At 39.6% G+C, this 19,202-nt stretch overlaps 1 protein-coding gene across 1 annotated transcript in view; it reads right to left on the bottom strand.

Annotated features, from left to right (window-relative positions):
- The window catches only part of LOC143926064 (uncharacterized), a 96,597-nt gene that overhangs the window by 33,850 nt on the left and 43,545 nt on the right, over positions 1-19,202 (bottom strand). Inside the window, exons 28-36 of the mRNA XM_077450223.1 lie at positions 18,411-18,620; positions 15,045-17,422; positions 14,552-14,687; positions 13,149-14,077; positions 12,807-12,947; positions 8,019-12,464; positions 5,924-7,334; positions 4,086-5,584; positions 2,780-3,758 (exon numbers count right to left, since the gene is read on the bottom strand). Of these exons, the coding sequence (XP_077306349.1) occupies positions 2,780-3,758; positions 4,086-5,584; positions 5,924-7,334; positions 8,019-12,464; positions 12,807-12,947; positions 13,149-14,077; positions 14,552-14,687; positions 15,045-17,422; positions 18,411-18,620 (12,129 nt within the window). The remainder of the gene's footprint in view (positions 1-2,779; positions 3,759-4,085; positions 5,585-5,923; positions 7,335-8,018; positions 12,465-12,806; positions 12,948-13,148; positions 14,078-14,551; positions 14,688-15,044; positions 17,423-18,410; positions 18,621-19,202) is intronic.

The following is a 19,202-nucleotide window of genomic DNA, read 5'->3' as shown; positions in this document are numbered from 1 at the left end:
AAACTAAAATAAAAGGAGGGAAAGTGGAATACGTAAAAACAGTAGAGATAAATAAGAAATGGGCTCTCAGTTATGCAAACTAGGGAAATTGTATTTTCGGTAGAGATTAAAAGGGACTGAGCACCGATGAATGTCTATATGTATTTATGAAAATGTTTGTAACTGGACTATGTAACCTCCTTGAAGTTTAAATAAAGAATATTTAAAAAAAAATGCCAAGATGGCACAAACCCCCCCCAAATGACCCCATTTTGGAAAGTAGACACCCCTAAATTTAGGGGTACACTAGTGAGACTAGGTAATAAATGGCGGGTGCCCTGAAACTATAAAAAAAATAACTAACCAACCAGCGTCACCTGTAACAGTTATATGGTGATCACTGGTGAAAGGGTTAACTAGGGGGCAATCAGGGGGCTTTATGCGGTAGTATATGGGGGTCCCTGGCGCTATAAAAAGCTGCGGCGAACCTAAATACCTACCTGCCTAACTAGCGTCACCTGTGACACTAATACAGCGATCAGAAAAACGATCGCTTATTAGGCTGGGTTCACACTGGAGCGATGTGGGAACGCCACGAATGCGCGGCGGGTTCCCGCATCACATGCCTCCCGGCGGCAGTTCACACTGCCCTATGCGAACTGCTGGGAGTGTCAGTGAAATGTTAATGACACCCCCAGATCAGTTCGCATATCGCAGTGCGATCTGCAAACTCGGATTGCATGGTGTGAACACCCATGCGATCCGATTCTGCTGCGGACCAAAAAAAGGGTCCCGTGCGAGTTTGCGGCGGGTGCGACACGAATTCAGCCATACTATCTGTATGGCTGAACTCGAATCGCACAGAGATCGGATGTGATTTGCACTGCAGTGCGGTGCGAATCACATCCGTTCTCATAAACTGCTGCAATGTGAACCCAGCCTTAGTGACACTGGCGAGGGGGGGTGATCACGGGGTTAAACCTTTATTGGGGGGGTTAGGGGGGCACATTAGAACTAAAGGGGGCTAACCCTAACTGCCCTAACAGTTATTACAGTCACAAATGACACCAATGCAAAAAAAAAAAAAAAAGCAATTGGTGTCACTGTGACTGGGGGGGGCAGGGGTAATTGGGGGGTGATCGGGGGGTAAAGGGGGGGTGTGAGTGTGCCTGGCATGTTCTACTGTGTAGTGTAGTGCTTGTGCAACTCACCGATGCTCTCTCCTCAGTGCCGGAACGAAAAATACCGTCACGGAGGAGAGAATACATCACTTCCTCTCCTGTGTTTACATTACAGGAGAGGAAGTGATGTCACGGGACATTTTCATTCGTCGGGAGCGTTCGCGAGGGGGTGGCCATGAATGAATGGCCGTCCCCTCGTCCGGGATCGCTCCCGAACGAATACCGACCGCCGCAGGCACCGGGCGGGGGCCCGATCGGGCCCCCGACCCGCGGGCAGGCAAGGACGTACATGTAAGCCCTTATGCCTGCCCGTGCCATTCTGTCGACGTACATCGTCGTGCGGCGGTCGGCAAGTGGTTAAAGTGGTTGCAAACATTAGACATGAAATATGAACAAAGCATACCCCTCTATAGTGTGTACTTGTCTCAATACAGAGCACTAAGTGTCATTTCTGTCCACTACCCTGTTCCTCTATTATCAGCATGAGTCACTTCTGACAAGCTTTCCTGACACCAAGAGAAAACTGGTGACAGGGGAGGGCACAGCTTGTGATTGACAACCTCAGCTCTGTTCCTGTGTGAAGGGGCATGTGTCGCTTCCCTCCAATCAGCTGTCAGAGCTCTCCTCACTGATGTAACTTTAGCTTTCCACCCCTGCTTTTCAGAGCTGAGAGATCCTTTGTAAATTCTGCACTTTGAATGGATGCAGGGGAAAGATGGCTGTAGATAGACAGGTACAAGTTATGTAGTAGGATTTGTTTCATCCCTACCTAAGGCCAGTCACTTCACTGGGTATATGTTAGGATTTACAACCACTTTAATGCATCTCTAAAACTTGTGGTCATGTGATGACCACTGCCTCTTCTGCCTACTTTGTGCAGTAGGCTGCAGACAAACTTTGGCAGAACTATCATGTTGAAACATTTTGACATGAGTGCACTGTCCTAAGACTACTTTTTCCAGCATGCAATGAACAAATAAGGGAAAATGTCTTTGCTACTGGGGACTGGTGAACCCAGGCAGTGTGAAAATGCAACTACATGTATCCCAAAGCAATACAGGGGGTCTGTCCATACCCGCCTGGATTTACATGAAGAGGCTGAACAATGCTTGGTATCAGCCAACCTGGAAATGCAAAATTTATAACACAGCAGCATGCATAAGGTAAACATTACATCATTATCTTCATTTTGTGTGTAATGATAGAGAAAGCTGTGTGTAAACTGTGTGAAAATGAACTGCTAAAAGTAGTATCTCATTAACATCCTGTACATAAGGTAAGTTCTTGTCAATTTGCAATTTTTTGAACACGAATTGCTATGGCATTTACATTTTTCCTGCATATAAAACCTGTAAACACTGTTTTTGGACTCTACCACTTCAGCTTTATCCCTCAGTATATGTCTAATGTTCACAGCTATTTTTAACTGCTTCTGGTTCACTTGCCCCAATCTCATTTGTAAAAGTAATCTCTCATTCATATTACATTGTTTATAAAACTTAAGCTTTTGGTTCTAGTCTATACATTGTTTATGTCATATCTTCATCTTTTTGAAAACATGAAGAAATGGAATAGTGCATTTAAATTAGAATTTTTGTGCAAACTAAAAACATACTTACCAGGAGAAACTATAGTTCCGTTAAAATTGCACATACACCTGGTGGTAGAAAATGATTCCGTGCCTGCTGTAACTGGTCGTGATGTCTTGGTAGCAGTGCTTTTAGTGCTATGACTTTCAAATGTAGATGACGTTGATTGCTTGGTTGACCCAGATTGTTGAGAACTGAATTTTTCCCTGGTGGTCGCTGCTGTCCTCTCAGTGGTTTTAATAGATATTGGTCTATGGGAGGTAGATTTTTCATGCTCAAATTCTGTAGTGGATCTGGAGGATTCAGTACTTACTTTATGAGATGTAGTCTTTGTTGTTATAGGCTTACTTGATGTAGACCTGTGGGAAGATGTCACTTCACCTGAATCTGTCGATATTTTAGTGGTTTTAATAGAAATTGATCCCTGGGAGGTGGATTTTTTAATTTCAGATTCTGTAGTTGATTTGGGAGATGTAGTGCTTACTTTATGAGATGTAGCTGTGGTTTTAGGGTTACATGATGTAGACCTGTGGACAGATGTCACTTCACCAGATTCTGTAGATGTTTTAGTGGTTTTAAAAGAAATTGGTCCATGGGAAGTGGATTTTCCATGTTCAGATTCTGTAGTTGATTCATGGGATGCAGTGCTTACTTTATGAGATGTTGCCTTAGTTGTAATAGGCTTCACAGATGTAGACTTGTGAGCAGATGTCACTTCTCCAGATTCTGTAGACCTTTTAGTGGTTTTAATAGAAATTGGTCTATGGGAAGTGGATTTTCCATGTTCAGATTCTGTAGTTGATCTGTGGGATGCAGTGCTTACTTTTTGAGATGTCGTTTTTGTTGTTATAGGCTTACTTGATGTTGACTTGTGGGCAGATGTAACTTTCCCAGATTCTGTAGACCTTTTAGTGGTTTTCAATGAAATTGGTCCATGGGAAGTGGATTTTCCATGTTCAGATTCTGTAGTTGATTCATGGGATGCAGTGCTTAGCTTATGAGATGTTGCCTTGGTTGTAATAGGCTTCACAGATGTAGACTTGTGAGCAGATGTCACTTCCCCAGATTCTGTAGACATTTTAGTGGTTTTAATAGAAATTGGTCTATGGGAGGTGGATTTTTCATGTTCAGATTCTGTAGTTGATCTGTGGGATGCAGTGCTTACTTTTTGAGATGTCGTTTTTGTTGTTATAGGCTTACTTGATGTTGACTTGTGGGCAGATGTAACTTTCCCAGATTCTGTAGACATTTTAGTAGTTTTCAAAGAAATTGGTCCATGGGAAGTGGATTTTCCATGTTCAGATTCTGTTGTTGATTCATGGGATGCAGTGCTTACCTTATAAGATGTTGCCTTGGTTGTAATAGGCTTCACAGATGTAGACTTGTGAGCAGATGTCACTTCCCCAGATTCTGTAGACATTTTAGTGGTTTTAATAGAAATTGGTCTATGGGAGGTGGATTGTTCATGTTTAGATTCTGTAGTTGATCTGTCAGATGCAGTGCTTACTTTTTGAGATGTCGCTTTTGTTGTTATAGGCTTACTTGATGTTGACTTGTGGGCAGATGTAACTTTCCCAGATTCTGTAGACATTTTAGTAGTTTTCAAAGAAATTGGTCCATGGGAAGTGGATTTTCCATGTTCAGATTCTGTAGTTGATTTATGGGATGCAGTGCTTACCTTATGAGATGTTGCCTTGGTTGTAATAGGCTTCATAGATGTAGACTTGTGAGCAGATGTCACTTCCCCAGATTCTGTAGACATTTTAGTGGTTTTAATAGAAATTGGTCTATGGGAGGTGGATTGTTCATGTTCAGATTCTTTAGTTGATCTGTCGGATGCAGTGCTTACTTTTTGAGATGTTGCTTTTGTTGTTATAGGCTTACTTGATGTTGACTTGTGGGCAGATGTAACTTTCCCAGATTCTGTAGACATTTTAGTGGTTTTCAAAGAAATTGGTCCATGGGAAGTGGATTTTCCATGTTCAGATTCTGTAGTTGATTTATGGGATGCAGTGCTTACCTTATGAGATGTTGCCTTGGTAGTAATAGGCTTCACAGATGTAGTCTTGTGAGCAGATGTCACTTCCCCAGATTCTGTCGACATTTTAGTGGTATTAATAGAAATTGGTCTATGGGAGGTGGATTGTTCATGTTTAGATTCTGTAGTTGATCTGTGGGATGCAGTGCTTACTTTTTGAGATGTCGCTTTTGTTGTTATAGGCTTACTTGATGTTGACTTGTGAGCAGATGTAACTTCCCCAGATTCTGTAGACATTTTAGTAGTTTTCAAAGAAATTGGTCCACGGGAAGTGGATTTTCCATGTTCAGATTCTGTAGTTGATTCATGGGATGCAGTGCTTGCCTTATGAGATGTTGCCCTGGTTGTAATAGGCTTCACAGATGTAGTTTTGTGAGCAGATGTCACTTCCCCAGATTCTGTAGACATTTTAGTGGTTTTAATAGAAATTGGTCTATGGGAGGTGGATTGTTCATGTTTAGATTCTGTAGTTGATCTGTGGGATGCAGTGCTTACTTTTTGAGATGTCGCTTTTGTTGTTATAGGCTTACTTGATGTTGACTTGTGGGCAGCTGTAACTTCCCCAGATTCTGTAGACATTTTAGTAGTTTTCAAAGAAATTGGTCCATGGGAAGTGGATTTTTCATGTTCAGATTCTGTAGTTGATTCATGGGATGCAGTGCTTACTTTATGAGATGTTGCCTTGGTTGTAATAGGCTTCACAGATGTAGTCTTGTGAGCAGATGTCACTTCCCCAGATTCTGTAAACATTTTAGTGGTTTTAATAGAAATTGGTCTATGGGAGGTGGATTGTTCATGTTTAAATTCTGTAGTTGATCTGTCGGATGCAGTGCTTACTTTTTGAGATGTCGCTTTTGTTGTTATAGGCTTACTTGATGTTGACTTGTGAGCAGATGTAACTTTCCCAGATTCTGTAGACATTTTAGTGGTTTTTAAAGAAATTGGTCCATGGGAAGTGGATTTTTCATGTTTAAATTCTGTAGTTGATCTGTCGGATGCAGTGCTTACTTTTTGAGATGTCGCTTTTGTTGTAATAGGCTTACTTGATGTTGACTGGTGGGCAGATGTAACTTTTCCAGATTCTGTAGACATTTTAGTGGTTTTCAAAGAAATTGGTCCATGGGAAGTGGATTTTCCATGTTCAGATTCTGTAGTTGATTTATGGGATGCAGTGCTTACCTTATGAGATGTTGCCCTGGTTGTAATAGGCTTCACAGATGTAGTCTTGTGAGCAGATGTCACTTCCCCAGATTCTGTAGACATTTTAGTGGTTTTAATAGAAATTGGTCTATGGGAGGTGGATTGTTCATGTTTAGATTCTGTAGTTGATCTGTCAGATGCAGTGCTTACTTTTTGAGATGTCGCTTTTGTTGTTATAGGCTTACTTGATGTTGACTTGTGAGCAGATGTAACTTTCCCAGATTCTGTAGACATTTTAGTGGTTTTTAAAGAAATTGGTCCATGGGAAGTGGATTTTCCATGTTCAGATTCTGTAGTTGATTCATGGGATGCGGTGCTTACCTTATGAGATGTTGCCTTGGTTGTAATAGGCTTCACAGATGTAGACTTGTGAGCAGATGTCACTTCCCCAGATTCTGTCGACATTTTAGTGGTTTTAATAGAAATTGGTCTATGGGAGGTGGATTTTTCATGTTCAGATTCTCTAGTTGATCTGTGGGATGCAGTGCTTACTTTTTGAGATGTTGCTTTTGTTGTTATAGGCTTACTTGATGTTGACTTGTGGGCAGATGTAACTTCCCCAGATTCTGTAGACATTTTAGTAGTTTTCAAAGAAATTGGTCCATGGGAAGTGGATTTTCCATGTTCAGATTCTGTAGTTGATTCATGGGATGCAGTGCTTACTTTATGAGATGTTGCCTTTGTTGTAATAGGCTTCACAGATGTAGTCTTGTGAGCAGATGTCACTTCCCCAGATTCTGTAGACATTTTAGTGGTTTTAATAGAAATTGGTCTATGGGAGGTGGATTGTTCATGTTTAGATTCTGTAGTTGATCTGTCAGATGCAGTGCTTACTTTTTGAGACGTTGCTTTTGTTGTTATAGGCTTACTTGATGTTGACTTGTGGGCAGATGTAACTTTCCCAGATTCTGTAGACATTTTAGTAGTTTTCAAAGAAATTGGTCCATGGGAAGTGGATTTTCCATGTTCAGATTCTGTTGTTGATTCATGGGATGCAGTGCTTACCTTATGAGATGTTGCCTTGGTTGTAATAGGCTTCACAGATGTAGTCTTGTGAGCAGATGTCACTTCCCCAGATTCTGTAGACATTTTAGTGGTTTTAATAGAAATTGGTCTATGGGAGGTGGATTGTTCATGTTCAGATTCTGTAGTTGATCTGTGGGATGCAGTGCTTACTTTTTGAGATGTTGCTTTTGTTGTTATAGGCTTACTTGATGTTGACTTGTGGGAAGATGTAACTTCCCCAGATTCTGTAGACATTTTAGTAGTTTTCAAAGAAATTGGTCCATGGGAAGTGGATTTTCCATGTTCAGATTCTGTAGTTGATTTATGGGATGCAGTGCTTACCTTATGAGATGTTGCCTTGGTTGTAATAGGCTTCATAGATGTAGACTTGTGAGCAGATGTCAATTCCCCAGATTCTGTAGACATTTTAGTGGTTTTAATAGAAATTGGTCTATGGGAGGTGGATTGTTCATGTTCAGATTCTTTAGTTGATATGTCGGATGCAGTGCTTACTTTTTGAGATGTTGCTTTTGTTGTTATAGGCTTACTTGATGTTGACTTGTGGGCAGATGTAACTTTCCCAGATTCTGTAGACATTTTAGTGGTTTTCAAAGAAATTGGTCCATGGGAAGTGGATTTTCCATGTTCAGAATCTGTAGTTGATTTATGGGATGCAGTGCTTACTTTATGAGATGTTGCCTTTGTTGTAATAGGCTTCACAGATGCAGTCTTGTGAGCAGATGTCACTTCCCCAGATTCTGTAGACATTTTAGTGGTTTTAATAGAAATTGGTCTATGGGAGGTGGATTGTTCATGTTTAGATTCTGTAGTTGATCTGTCAGATGCAGTGCTTACTTTTTGAGATGTCGCTTTTGTTGTTATAGGCTTACTTGATGTTGTCTTGGGGGCAGATGTAACTTTCCCAGATTCTGTAGACATTTTAGTAGTTTTCAAAGAAATTGGTCCATGGGAAGTGGATTTTCCATGTTCAGATTCTGTTGTTGATTCATTGGATGCAGTGCTTACCTTATGAGATGTTGCCTTGGTTGTAATAGGCTTCACAGATGTAGTCTTGTGAGCAGATGTCACTTCCCCAGATTCTGTAGACATTTTAGTGGTTTTAATAGAAATTGGTCTATGGGAGGTGGATTGTTCATGTTCAGATTCTGAAGTTGATCTGTGGGATGCAGTGCTTACTTTTTGAGATGTTGCTTTTGTTGTTATAGGCTTACTTGATGTTAACTTGTGGGCAGATGTAACTTCCCCAGATTCTGTAGACATTTTAGTAGTTTTCAAAGAAATTGGTCCACGGGAAGTGGATTTTCCATGTTCAGATTCTGTAGTTGATTCATGGGATGCAGTGCTTACCTTATGAGATGTTGCCTTGGTTGTAATGGGCTTCACAGATGTAGACTTGCGAGCAGATGTCACTTCCCCAGATTCTGTAGACATTTTAGTGGTTTTAATAGAAATTGGTCTATGGGAGGTGGATTGTTCATGTTCAGATTCTGTAGTTGATTTGTCGGATGCAGTGCTTACTTTTTGAGATGTTGCTTTTGTTGTTATAGGCTTACTTGATGTTGACTTGTGGGCAGATGTAACTTTCCCAGATTCTGTAGACATTTTAGTGGTTTTCAAAGAAATTGGTCCATGAGAAGTGGATTTTCCATGTTCAGATTCTGTAGTTGATTCATGGGATGCAGTGCTTACCTTATGAGATGTTGCCTTGGTTGTAATAGGCTTCACAGATGTAGACTTGTGAGAAGATGTCACTTCCCCAGATTCTGTAGACATTTTAGTGGTTTTAATAGAAATTGGTCTATGGGAGGTGGATTTTTCATGTTCAGATTCTGTAGTTGATCTGTGGGATGCAGTGCTTACTTTTTGAGATGTTGCTTTTGTTGTTATAGGCTTACTTGATGTTGACTTGTGGGCAGATGTAACTTTCCCAGATTCTGTAGACATTTTAGTGGTTTTCAAAGAAATTGGTCCATGGGAAGTGGATTTTCCCTGTTCAGATTCTGTAGTTGATTCATGGGATGCAGTGCTTACCTTATGAGATGTTGCCTTGGTTGTAATAGGCTTCACAGATGTAGTCTTGTGAGCAGATGTCACTTCCCCAGATTCTGTAGACATTTTAGTGCTTTTAATAGAAATTGGTCTATGGGAGGTGGATTGTTCATGTTTATATTCTGTAGTTGATCTGTGGGATGCAGTGCTTACTTTTTGAGATGTCGCTTTTGTTGTTATAGGCTTACTTGATGTTGACTTGTGGGCAGATGTAACTTCCCCAGATTCTGTAGACATTTTAGTAGTTTTCAAAGAAATTGGTCCATGGGAAGTGGATTTTTCATGTTCAGATTCTGTAGTTGATTCATGGAATGCAGTGCTTACTTTATGAGATGTTGCCTTGGTTGAAATAGGCTTCAGAGATGTAATCTTGTGAGCAGATGTCACTTCCCCAGATTCTGTAGACATTTTAGTGGTTTTAATAGAAATTGGTCTATGGGAGGTGGATTGTTCATGTTCAGATTCTGTTGTTGATCTGTGGGATGCAGTGCTTACTTTTTGAGATGTCGCTTTTGTTGTTATAGGCTTACTTGATGTTGACTTGTGAGCAGATGTAACTTTCCCAGATTCTGTAGACATTTTAGTGGTTTTTAAAGAAATTGGTCCATGGGAAGTGGATTTTCCATGTTCAGATTCTGTAGTTGATTCATGGGATGCAGTGCTTACCTTATGAGATGTTGCCTTGGTTGTAATAGGCTTCACAGATGTAGACTTGTGAGCAGATGTCACTTCCCCAGATTCTGTAGACATTTTAGTGGTTTTAATAGAAATTGGTCTATGGGAGGTGGATTTTTCATGTTCAGATTCTGTAGTTGATCTGTGGGATGCAGTGCTTACTTTTTGAGATGTTGCTTTTGTTGTTATAGGCTTACTTGATGTTGACTTGTGGGCAGATGTAACTTTCCCAGATTCTGTAGACATTTTAGTCGTTTTCAAAGAAATTGGTCCATGGGAAGTGGATTTTCCATGTTCAGATTCTGTAGTTGATTCATGGGATGCAGTGCTTACCTTATGAGATGTTGCCTTGGTTGTAATAGGCTTTATAGATGTAGACTTGTGAGCAGATGTCACTTCCCCAGATTCTGTAGACATTTTAGTGGTTTTAATAGAAATTGGTCTATGGGAGGTGGATTGTTCATGTTTATATTCTGTAGTTGATCTGTCGGATGCAGTGCTTACTTTTTGAGATGTCGCTTTTGTTGTTATAGGCTTACTTGATGTTGACTTGTGAGCAGATGTAACTTTCCCAGATTCTGTAGACATTTTAGTGGTTTTCAAAGAAATTGGTCCATGGGAAGTGGATTTTCCATGTTCAGATTCTGTAGTTGATTTATGGGATGCAGTGCTTACCTTATGAGATGTTGCCTTGGTTGTAATAGGCTTCACAGATGTAGACTTGTGAGCAGATGTCACTTCCCCAGATTTTGTAGACATTTTAGTGGTTTTAATAGAAATTGGTCTATGGGTGGTGGATTTTTCATGTTCAGATTCTGTTGTTGATCTGTGGGATGCAGTGCTTACTTTTTGAGATGTTGCTTTTGTTGTTATAGGCTTACTTGATGTTGACTTGTGGGCAGATGTAACTTTCCCAGATTCTGTAGACATTTTAGTAGTTTTCAAAGAAATTGGTCCATGGGAAGTGGATTTTCCATGTTCAGATTCTGTAGTTGATTCATGGGATGCAGTGCTTATCTTATGAGATGTTGCCTTGGTTGTAATAGGCTTCACAGATGTAGACTTGTGAGCAGATGTCACTTCCCCAGATTCTGTCGACATTTTAGTGGTTTTAATAGAAATTGGTCTATGGGAGGTGGATTTTTCATGTTCAGATTCTCTAGTTGATCTGTGGGATGCAGTGCTTACTTTTTGAGATGTTGCTTTTGTTGTTATAGGCTTACTTGATGTTGACTTGTGGGCAGATGTAACTTCCCCAGATTCTGTAGACATTTTAGTAGTTTTCAAAGAAATTGGTCCATGGGAAGTGGATTTTCCATGTTCAGATTCTGTAGTTGATTCATGGGATGCAGTGCTTACTTTATGAGATGTTGCCTTTGTTGTAATAGGCTTCACAGATGTAGTCTTGTGAGCAGATGTCACTTCCCCAGATTCTGTAGACATTTTAGTGGTTTTAATAGAAATTGGTCTATGGGAGGTGGATTGTTCATGTTTAGATTCTGTAGTTGATCTGTCAGATGCAGTGCTTACTTTTTGAGATGTTGCTTTTGTTGTTATAGGCTTACTTGATGTTGACTTGTGGGCAGATGTAACTTTCCCAGATTCTGTAGACATTTTAGTAGTTTTCAAAGAAATTGGTCCATGGGAAGTGGATTTTCCATGTTCAGATTCTGTTGTTGATTTATGGGATGCAGTGCTTACCTTATGAGATGTTGCCTTGGTTGTAATAGGCTTCACAGATGTAGTCTTGTGAGCAGATGTCACTTCCCCAGATTCTGTAGACATTTTAGTGGTTTTAATAGAAATTGGTCTATGGGAGGTGGATTGTTCATGTTCAGATTCTGTAGTTGATCTGTCAGATGCAGTGCTTACTTTTTGAGATGTTGCTTTTGTTGTTATAGGCTTACTTGATGTTGACTTGTGGGAAGATGTAACTTCCCCAGATTCTGTAGACATTTTAGTAGTTTTCAAAGAAATTGGTCCATGGGAAGTGGATTTTCCATGTTCAGATTCTGTAGTTGATTTATGGGATGCAGTGCTTACCTTATGAGATGTTGCCTTGGTTGTAATAGGCTTCATAGATGTAGACTTGTGAGCAGATGTCAATTCCCCAGATTCTGTAGACATTTTAGTGGTTTTAATAGAAATTGGTCTATGGGAGGTGGATTGTTCATGTTCAGATTCTTTAGTTGATATGTCGGATGCAGTGCTTACTTTTTGAGATGTTGCTTTTGTTGTTATAGGCTTACTTGATGTTGACTTGTGGGCAGATGTAATTTTCCCAGATTCTGTAGACATTTTAGTAGTTTTCAAAGAAATTGGTCCATGGGAAGTGGATTTTCCATGTTCAGATTCTGTAGTTGATTTATGGGATGCAGTGCTTACTTTATGAGATGTTGCCTTTGTTGTAATAGGCTTCACAGATGCAGTCTTGTGAGCAGATGTCACTTCCCCAGATTCTGTAGACATTTTAGTGGTTTTAATAGAATTTGGTCTATGGGAGGTGGATTGTTCATGTTTAGATTCTGTAGTTGATCTGTCAGATGCAGTGCTTACTTTTTGAGATGTCGCTTTTGTTGTTATAGGCTTACTTGATGTTGACTTGGGGGCAGATGTAACTTTCCCAGATTCTGTAGACATTTTAGTAGTTTTCAAAGAAATTGGTCCATGGGAAGTGGATTTTCCATGTTCAGATTCTGTTGTTGATTCATGGGATGCAGTGCTTACCTTATGAGATGTTGCCTTGGTTGTAATAGGCTTCACAGATGTAGTCTTGTGAGCAGATGTCACTTCCCCAGATTCTGTAGACATTTTAGTGGTTTTAATAGAAATTGGTCTATGGGAGGTGGATTGTTCATGTTCAGATTCTGAAGTTGATCTGTGGGATGCAGTGCTTACTTTTTGAGATGTTGCTTTTGTTATTATAGGCTTACTTGATGTTAACTTGTGGGCAGATGTAACTTCCCCAGATTCTGTAGACATTTTAGTAGTTTTCAAAGAAATTGGTCCACGGGAAGTGGATTTTCCATGTTCAGATTCTGTAGTTGATTCATGGGATGCAGTGCTTACCTTATGAGATGTTGCCTTGGTTGTAATGGGCTTCACAGATGTAGACTTGTGAGCAGATGTCACTTCCCCAGATTCTGTAGACATTTTAGTGGTTTTAATAGAAATTGGTCTATGGGAGGTGGATTGTTCATGTTCAGATTCTGTAGTTGATTTGTCGGATGCAGTGCTTACTTTTTGAGATGTTGCTTTTGTTGTTATAGGCTTACTTGATGTTGACTTGTGGGCAGATGTAACTTTCCAAGATTCTGTAGACATTTTAGTGGTTTTCAAAGAAATTGGTCCATGAGAAGTGGATTTTCCATGTTCAGATTCTGTAGTTGATTCATGGGATGCAGTGCTTACCTTATGAGATGTTGCCTTGGTTGTAATAGGCTTCACAGATGTAGTCTTGTGAGCAGATGTCACTTCCCCAGATTCTGTAGACATTTTAGTGGTTTTAATAGAAATTGGTCTATGGGAGGTGGATTGTTCATGTTTATATTCTGTAGTTGATCTGTGGGATGCAGTGCTTACTTTTTGAGATGTCGCTTTTGTTGTTATAGGCTTACTTGATGTTGACTTGTGGGCAGATGTAACTTCCCCAGATTCTGTAGACATTTTAGTAGTTTTCAAAGAAATTGGTCCATGGGAAGTGGATTTTTCATGTTCAGATTCTGTAGTTGATTCATGGAATGCAGTGCTTACTTTATGAGATGTTGCCTTGGTTGTAATAGGCTTCAGAGATGTAATCTTGTGAGCAGATGTCACTTCCCCAGATTCTGTAGACATTTTAGTGGTTTTAATAGAAATTGGTCTATGGGAGGTGGATTGTTCATGTTTAAATTCTGTAGTTGATCTGTCGGATGCAGTGCTTACTTTTTGAGATGTCGCTTTTGTTGTTATAGGCTTACTTGATGTTGACTTGTGAGCAGATGTAACTTTCCCAGATTCTGTAGACATTTTAGTGGTTTTCAAAGAAATTGGTCCATGGGAAGTGGATTTTTCATGTTTAAATTCTGTAGTTGATCTGTCGGATGCAGTGCTTACTTTTTGAGATGTCGCTTTTGTTGTTATAGGCTTACTTGATGTTGACTTGTGAGCAGATGTAACTTTCCCAGATTCTGTAGACATTTTAGTGGTTTTTAAAGAAATTGGTCCATGGGAAGTGGATTTTCCATGTTCAGATTCTGTAGTTGATTCATGGGATGCAGTGCTTACCTTATGAGATGTTGCCTTGGTTGTAATAGGCTTCACAGATGTAGACTTGTGAGCAGATGTCACTTCCCCAGATTCTGTAGACATTTTAGTGGTTTTAATAGAAATTGGTCTATGGGAGGTGGATTTTTCATGTTCAGATTCTGTAGTTGATCTGTGGGATGCAGTGCTTACTTTTTGAGATGTTGCTTTTGTTGTTATAGGCTTACTTGATGTTGACTTGTGGGCAGATGTAACTTTCCCAGATTCTGTAGACATTTTAGTCGTTTTCAAAGAAATTGGTCCATGGGAAGTGGATTTTCCATGTTCAGATTCTGTAGTTGATTCATGGGATGCACTGCTTACCTTATGAGATGTTGCCTTGGTTGTAATAGGCTTCATAGATGTAGACTTGTGAGCAGATGTCACTTCCCCAGATTCTGTAGACATTTTAGTGGTTTTAATAGAAATTGGTCTATGGGAGGTGGATTGTTCATGTTTATATTCTGTAGTTGATCTGTCGGATGCAGTGCTTACTTTTTGAGATGTCGCTTTTGTTGTTATAGGCTTACTTGATGTTGACTTGTGAGCAGATGTAACTTTCCCAGATTCTGTAGACATTTTAGTGGTTTTCAAAGAAATTGGTCCATGGGAAGTGGATTTTCCATGTTCAGATTCTGTAGTTGATTTATGGGATGCAGTGCTTACCTTATGAGATGTTGCCTTGGTTGTAATAGGCTTCACAGATGTAGACTTGTGAGCAGATGTCACTTCCCCAGATTTTGTAGACATTTTAGTGGTTTTAATAGAAATTGGTCTATGGGTGGTGGATTTTTCATGTTCAGATTCTGTTGTTGATCTGTGGGATGCAGTGCTTACTTTTTGAGATGTTGCTTTTGTTGTTATAGGCTTACTTGATGTTGACTTGTGGGCAGATGTAACTTTCCCAGATTCTGTAGACATTTTAGTAGTTTTCAAAGAAATTGGTCCATGGGAAGTGGATTTTCCATGTTCAGATTCTGTAGTTGATTCATGGGATGCAGTGCTTATCTTATGAGATGTTGCCTTGGTTGTAATAGGCTTCATAGATGTAGACTTGTGAGCAGATGTCACTTCCTCAGATTCTGTAGACATTTTAGTGGTTTTAATAGAAATTGGTCTATGGGAGGTGGATTTTTCATGTTCAGATTTTGTAGTTGATCTGTGAGATGCAGTGGTTACTTTTTGAGATGTCGCTTTTGTTGTTATAGGCTTACTTGATGTTGACTTGTGGGTAGATGTAACTTCCTCTGATTCTGTAGACATTTTAGTGGTTTTAATAGAAATTGATCTCTGGGAGGTGGATTTTTTTGCTTCAGATTCTGTAGTTGATTCGTGGGATGCAGTGCTTACTTTATGAGATGTTGCCTTGGTTGTAATAGGCTTCACAGATGTAGTCTTGTGAGCAGATGTCACTTCCCCAGATTCTGTAGACATTTTAGTAATTTTAATAGAAACTGATCTATGAGAGGTGAATTCTTCATGTTTAGATTCTGTGGTGTATACATGGGATGGCGTGCTTACTTTCTGAGATGTTGCCTTTGTTGTTACTGGTTTTCTTGATGTAGACTTATGGGCAGATGTAACCTCGGATTCTGTGGTTGTTTTATTAGATGCTGTATGCATGTTAGGAAATGTTATTTTTGTTGTAGGGTTGCTGGATGTAGATTTGTAGACAAATGTCACTTCAGTTGGTTTTGTAGACATTTTAGTTGTCTTGGTGAAACCTGGTTCATGAGAGGTGGACTCATGGTTATGTTCTGTGGTTGGTATGTGGGATGCACTGGTTACTTTAGGAGATGTAGCTTTAGTTGTCATCTCACCATATTTGGTAGTGGATTTAATTGTGGAAACCCTACTAGTAGTAGATATTACTTTCATTGTGCTCAGTGTGGGTTTTGTAGTTTCCATTTCCAGTGGTGCTGTTATAACTTTAGTTGTTTTGGTTGATAGTGGTGCATATGTATGAACCTCTACATCAGATGTCTTATGATCTGTAAATGCAGGTGAAACCATTGTAGATGCACAGCCAGAACAGCAAAAGACACGAATTTCATAGTTGTAACAATATGGAAATGGTCCAGTTTGATCTTCATTTTGGCAAACAAGGCCATAGCTAACATTGCATTGCACATTCTGCTGTAATTCTTCCAGTGGAATGTCCTGGAGATCTGCAGATCTGCACTCAATTTTCGAAGGCTCTTCACAGATTTGAAATCCTGACTTCTTTATTTCGTCGTAAGTTTCAAAGTCTCCATTTTTGTCCAAGTTAGGAAAGCTAACATCAAACCACTGTGACCACTCACATGCAGGTATACAGTTTATTTCTGAAGTTGTAATTTTTCCTCTTTTTGTAGTATGGTCTGTCTGAGGTGTTGATGGATTTTTTGTTGCTTTAACTGTACTGGATATGATGGTGTTTTTAGTAGTTTTGTAAGCAATTGTTGAAAATACAGCACTGGTTTCTTTCAAATGTTCTGTTGTGTGATCCTTGATTGTAGAGTGGACATAAGTAGTGGATGATTTACAATCCTCCATGGAGCAACAAAGGAACCTAACCCTATAATTGTAGCAAAGTGGAAAGTTTGAATTCTGATCTTTGTTATTGCAAATGAGACCATGAGTGATGTCACAAGTAACTACCTGGCCCACATCTGTAATGCTTTTATCTGGAAATCTCTCAGCTCTACACTCAATATTGTCTGGTTTTTCACATATAATATTGCCAGCAGCTTTGATATTCTCGAGGGTCTCAAAGTCTCCATCAGAGTTACCAATACTGGGGAAATGAACATCATACCAAGGTGTCCAAGAGCATTGCTGTTTTTTGCAGGGAGTGGTAAAAGTTGTTTCATGGGATTTAGATATGTATTGGTATGGTGTACTTGTTAGTCTTGACTTTTCAGTAGTAGATATAGCTGTTGCTTTTATTGATGTAAAACCTTGGGTTGAGTGAATCGGTGCTTTGCTAACAGTGCCTTCTGGTTGGACAGTTGAGGCCGTTGTAAATTCTGATGTTACTGTCATGAATGGTGAAGGAGCAATAGTGTTAGAAGAAGAAGGATTGGTTGATTCTCCACAAGGCACAAAGCTACAGCACAGAACTCGGATCTCATAATTAAAGCAGAGCTGGGAGAACTGATCTCGATTATGACACACAAGACCGACAGATGTATTGCACGTAACAATCTGACCCAAATCAGCAATAGAGATATGTTGATGCTTATGTGCTCGACATTCTACTAGGGATGGTATTTTACATACAGTGTAGCCCTTTTTTCTTATATTCTCAAAGGTTTCAAAGTCTCCTTCATTTTCGCCATATGTTGGACAAGTGATGTCATACCACATTGACCATTTACATACTTCTTCAAGGCAAGACACAGAGGTTGGTGAAGCTTGTACTGCAAGGAGAAAGATAATAATAATTACTCAGCAACATATATATATTGTGTCTGCAAAAGTAAATGTATTAGTTAACATTGTTTGTAAAAGAAGAAGAAAATTATTTACATTTCTAAATGTAATCTATTACTAATTCTCTCTTTGTTTCTGTATATGCAGAAGGGCCATGTTTATGCCCCTTGAGGCATATATGTTCTGTACAGCTACAGCCAAGATTTCAATGGCAGTCTGACAACTGCAGCAGTTGTGCAGATCTTAGTTTTTTTTTTATACCCCTGTATAAAATAAAGCTTTTCAAGATAATTACTAGGTTACAGCTGAACTGAATGCTACCATCGATATATACACAGATTGGTACTTATAAGTTAGCTGTGTTATCTGCCAATGGATTTGCATTTGTCTTTATTGTGTCTGGAGCTTTACATAGGTCTGCCACAAAACCTGCCTGACTGGGAAAAACACCTCTCTTACATTCTGCGTTCTTCTACTATGAGCACACTTCTTCACATGAGCCTTTTACACAGGTCTGCCACAAAACCTGCCTGACTTGGAAAAACACCTCTCTGTCATTCTGCTTTCTTCTACTATCAGCACACTCCTTGTACATGAGCACATGAGACCTGCAGTGCAACAGACTGACTCCTTATGCTGCTTCTCTTTCTTGCAGTCTGAGCTTTGCTGTAAAGGCACTGCAAGAGGCTGGTGCCAAGTCAAACCTTTACATTTGCTTGCATAAAGTATGTGCATTTAATGATCTATTAATGAGTATAGAACTGCATTAATGTATGTATTTTATATTGGCCTGAGTTCAGTTGTGTGTACAACATACTAACCAGATGTAGTAAACATGTAAGGAAAATTGTCTTTATCTCTTATAGAAAGTGCTCTCCATTTTTATTTTATAACCTGTACTAGAAAAATCAGCAGTTGTTGTAAAGACGTTGTAGTTGGAACTGCTAAGTACGAACATTCAAGATGAAATCCTACCTGGAGTGGACATGTTTTCTGTATGCTTGACTGTGGTATCAAAATGAAAGGTAGTGGCAGGTTTGGTCGTTGTTGAGCATGGATAGACACTTCTATTAATGGTTCCATTTGATGAACATGTAGCAGTTATGCATCCCCCAATTCCATCAGTGGTATTGTAGATGATGTCACCATAGTTGAACTTCATATTGCCATAGTAACAGTAGCATGCTGTGAGTTAAAGAGAGTGATTACAAACCATAAGCATTCATAGGAACAAATAATTGCTCAAAATTAGCATTGATGACTTTTTGATTATACACACGTGGTGAAAGATCAGGGAACAGCTCAATGACTTTGCAATAGCCAATCAGCTGGACAATTTTTGTTTTATTTTAATTGCACTGGTACAGCGTATGTAAAGAGACTCTTTATTGTACATAGCAATGTACATGCTTGGGGAGATTTTAAGAGATTTGAGGTTGTTCGTTATCATCTTTTTGTTATATGATATGCCACTTTCACAACGCCCCACTGCAATTTGGCTGCAGTGGGTGCAGATCATAGTGTGCCTGCGGTTTTGATGCAGGTTAGTTGCTCTTTGCCATAGACTTCTATTATGTCCGATGGTTTTGGTGCAATATCTGAAAGCGCACCAAAAGTCCTGCATGCAAGACTTTTAATGTGCTTTCAGAAAATGTACCAAAACATAACAGAAAGTTGATAGCAAAGCACAGCTAATCACAGGTACCCTGCTCTGTGGCCAACGAGAGGCAAGGCAGTGTTATGCTGGGTGCACACTATGAGAAAATC

Source organism: Lithobates pipiens, unplaced genomic scaffold, assembly GCF_037356315.1.
Source record: "Lithobates pipiens isolate NorthernLeopardFrog02 unplaced genomic scaffold, aLitPip1_a1.2 Scaffold_10, whole genome shotgun sequence".
Lineage (NCBI taxonomy): Eukaryota > Metazoa > Chordata > Amphibia > Anura > Ranidae > Lithobates > Lithobates pipiens.
This window is presented reverse-complemented; position numbering and strand designations above follow the sequence as displayed.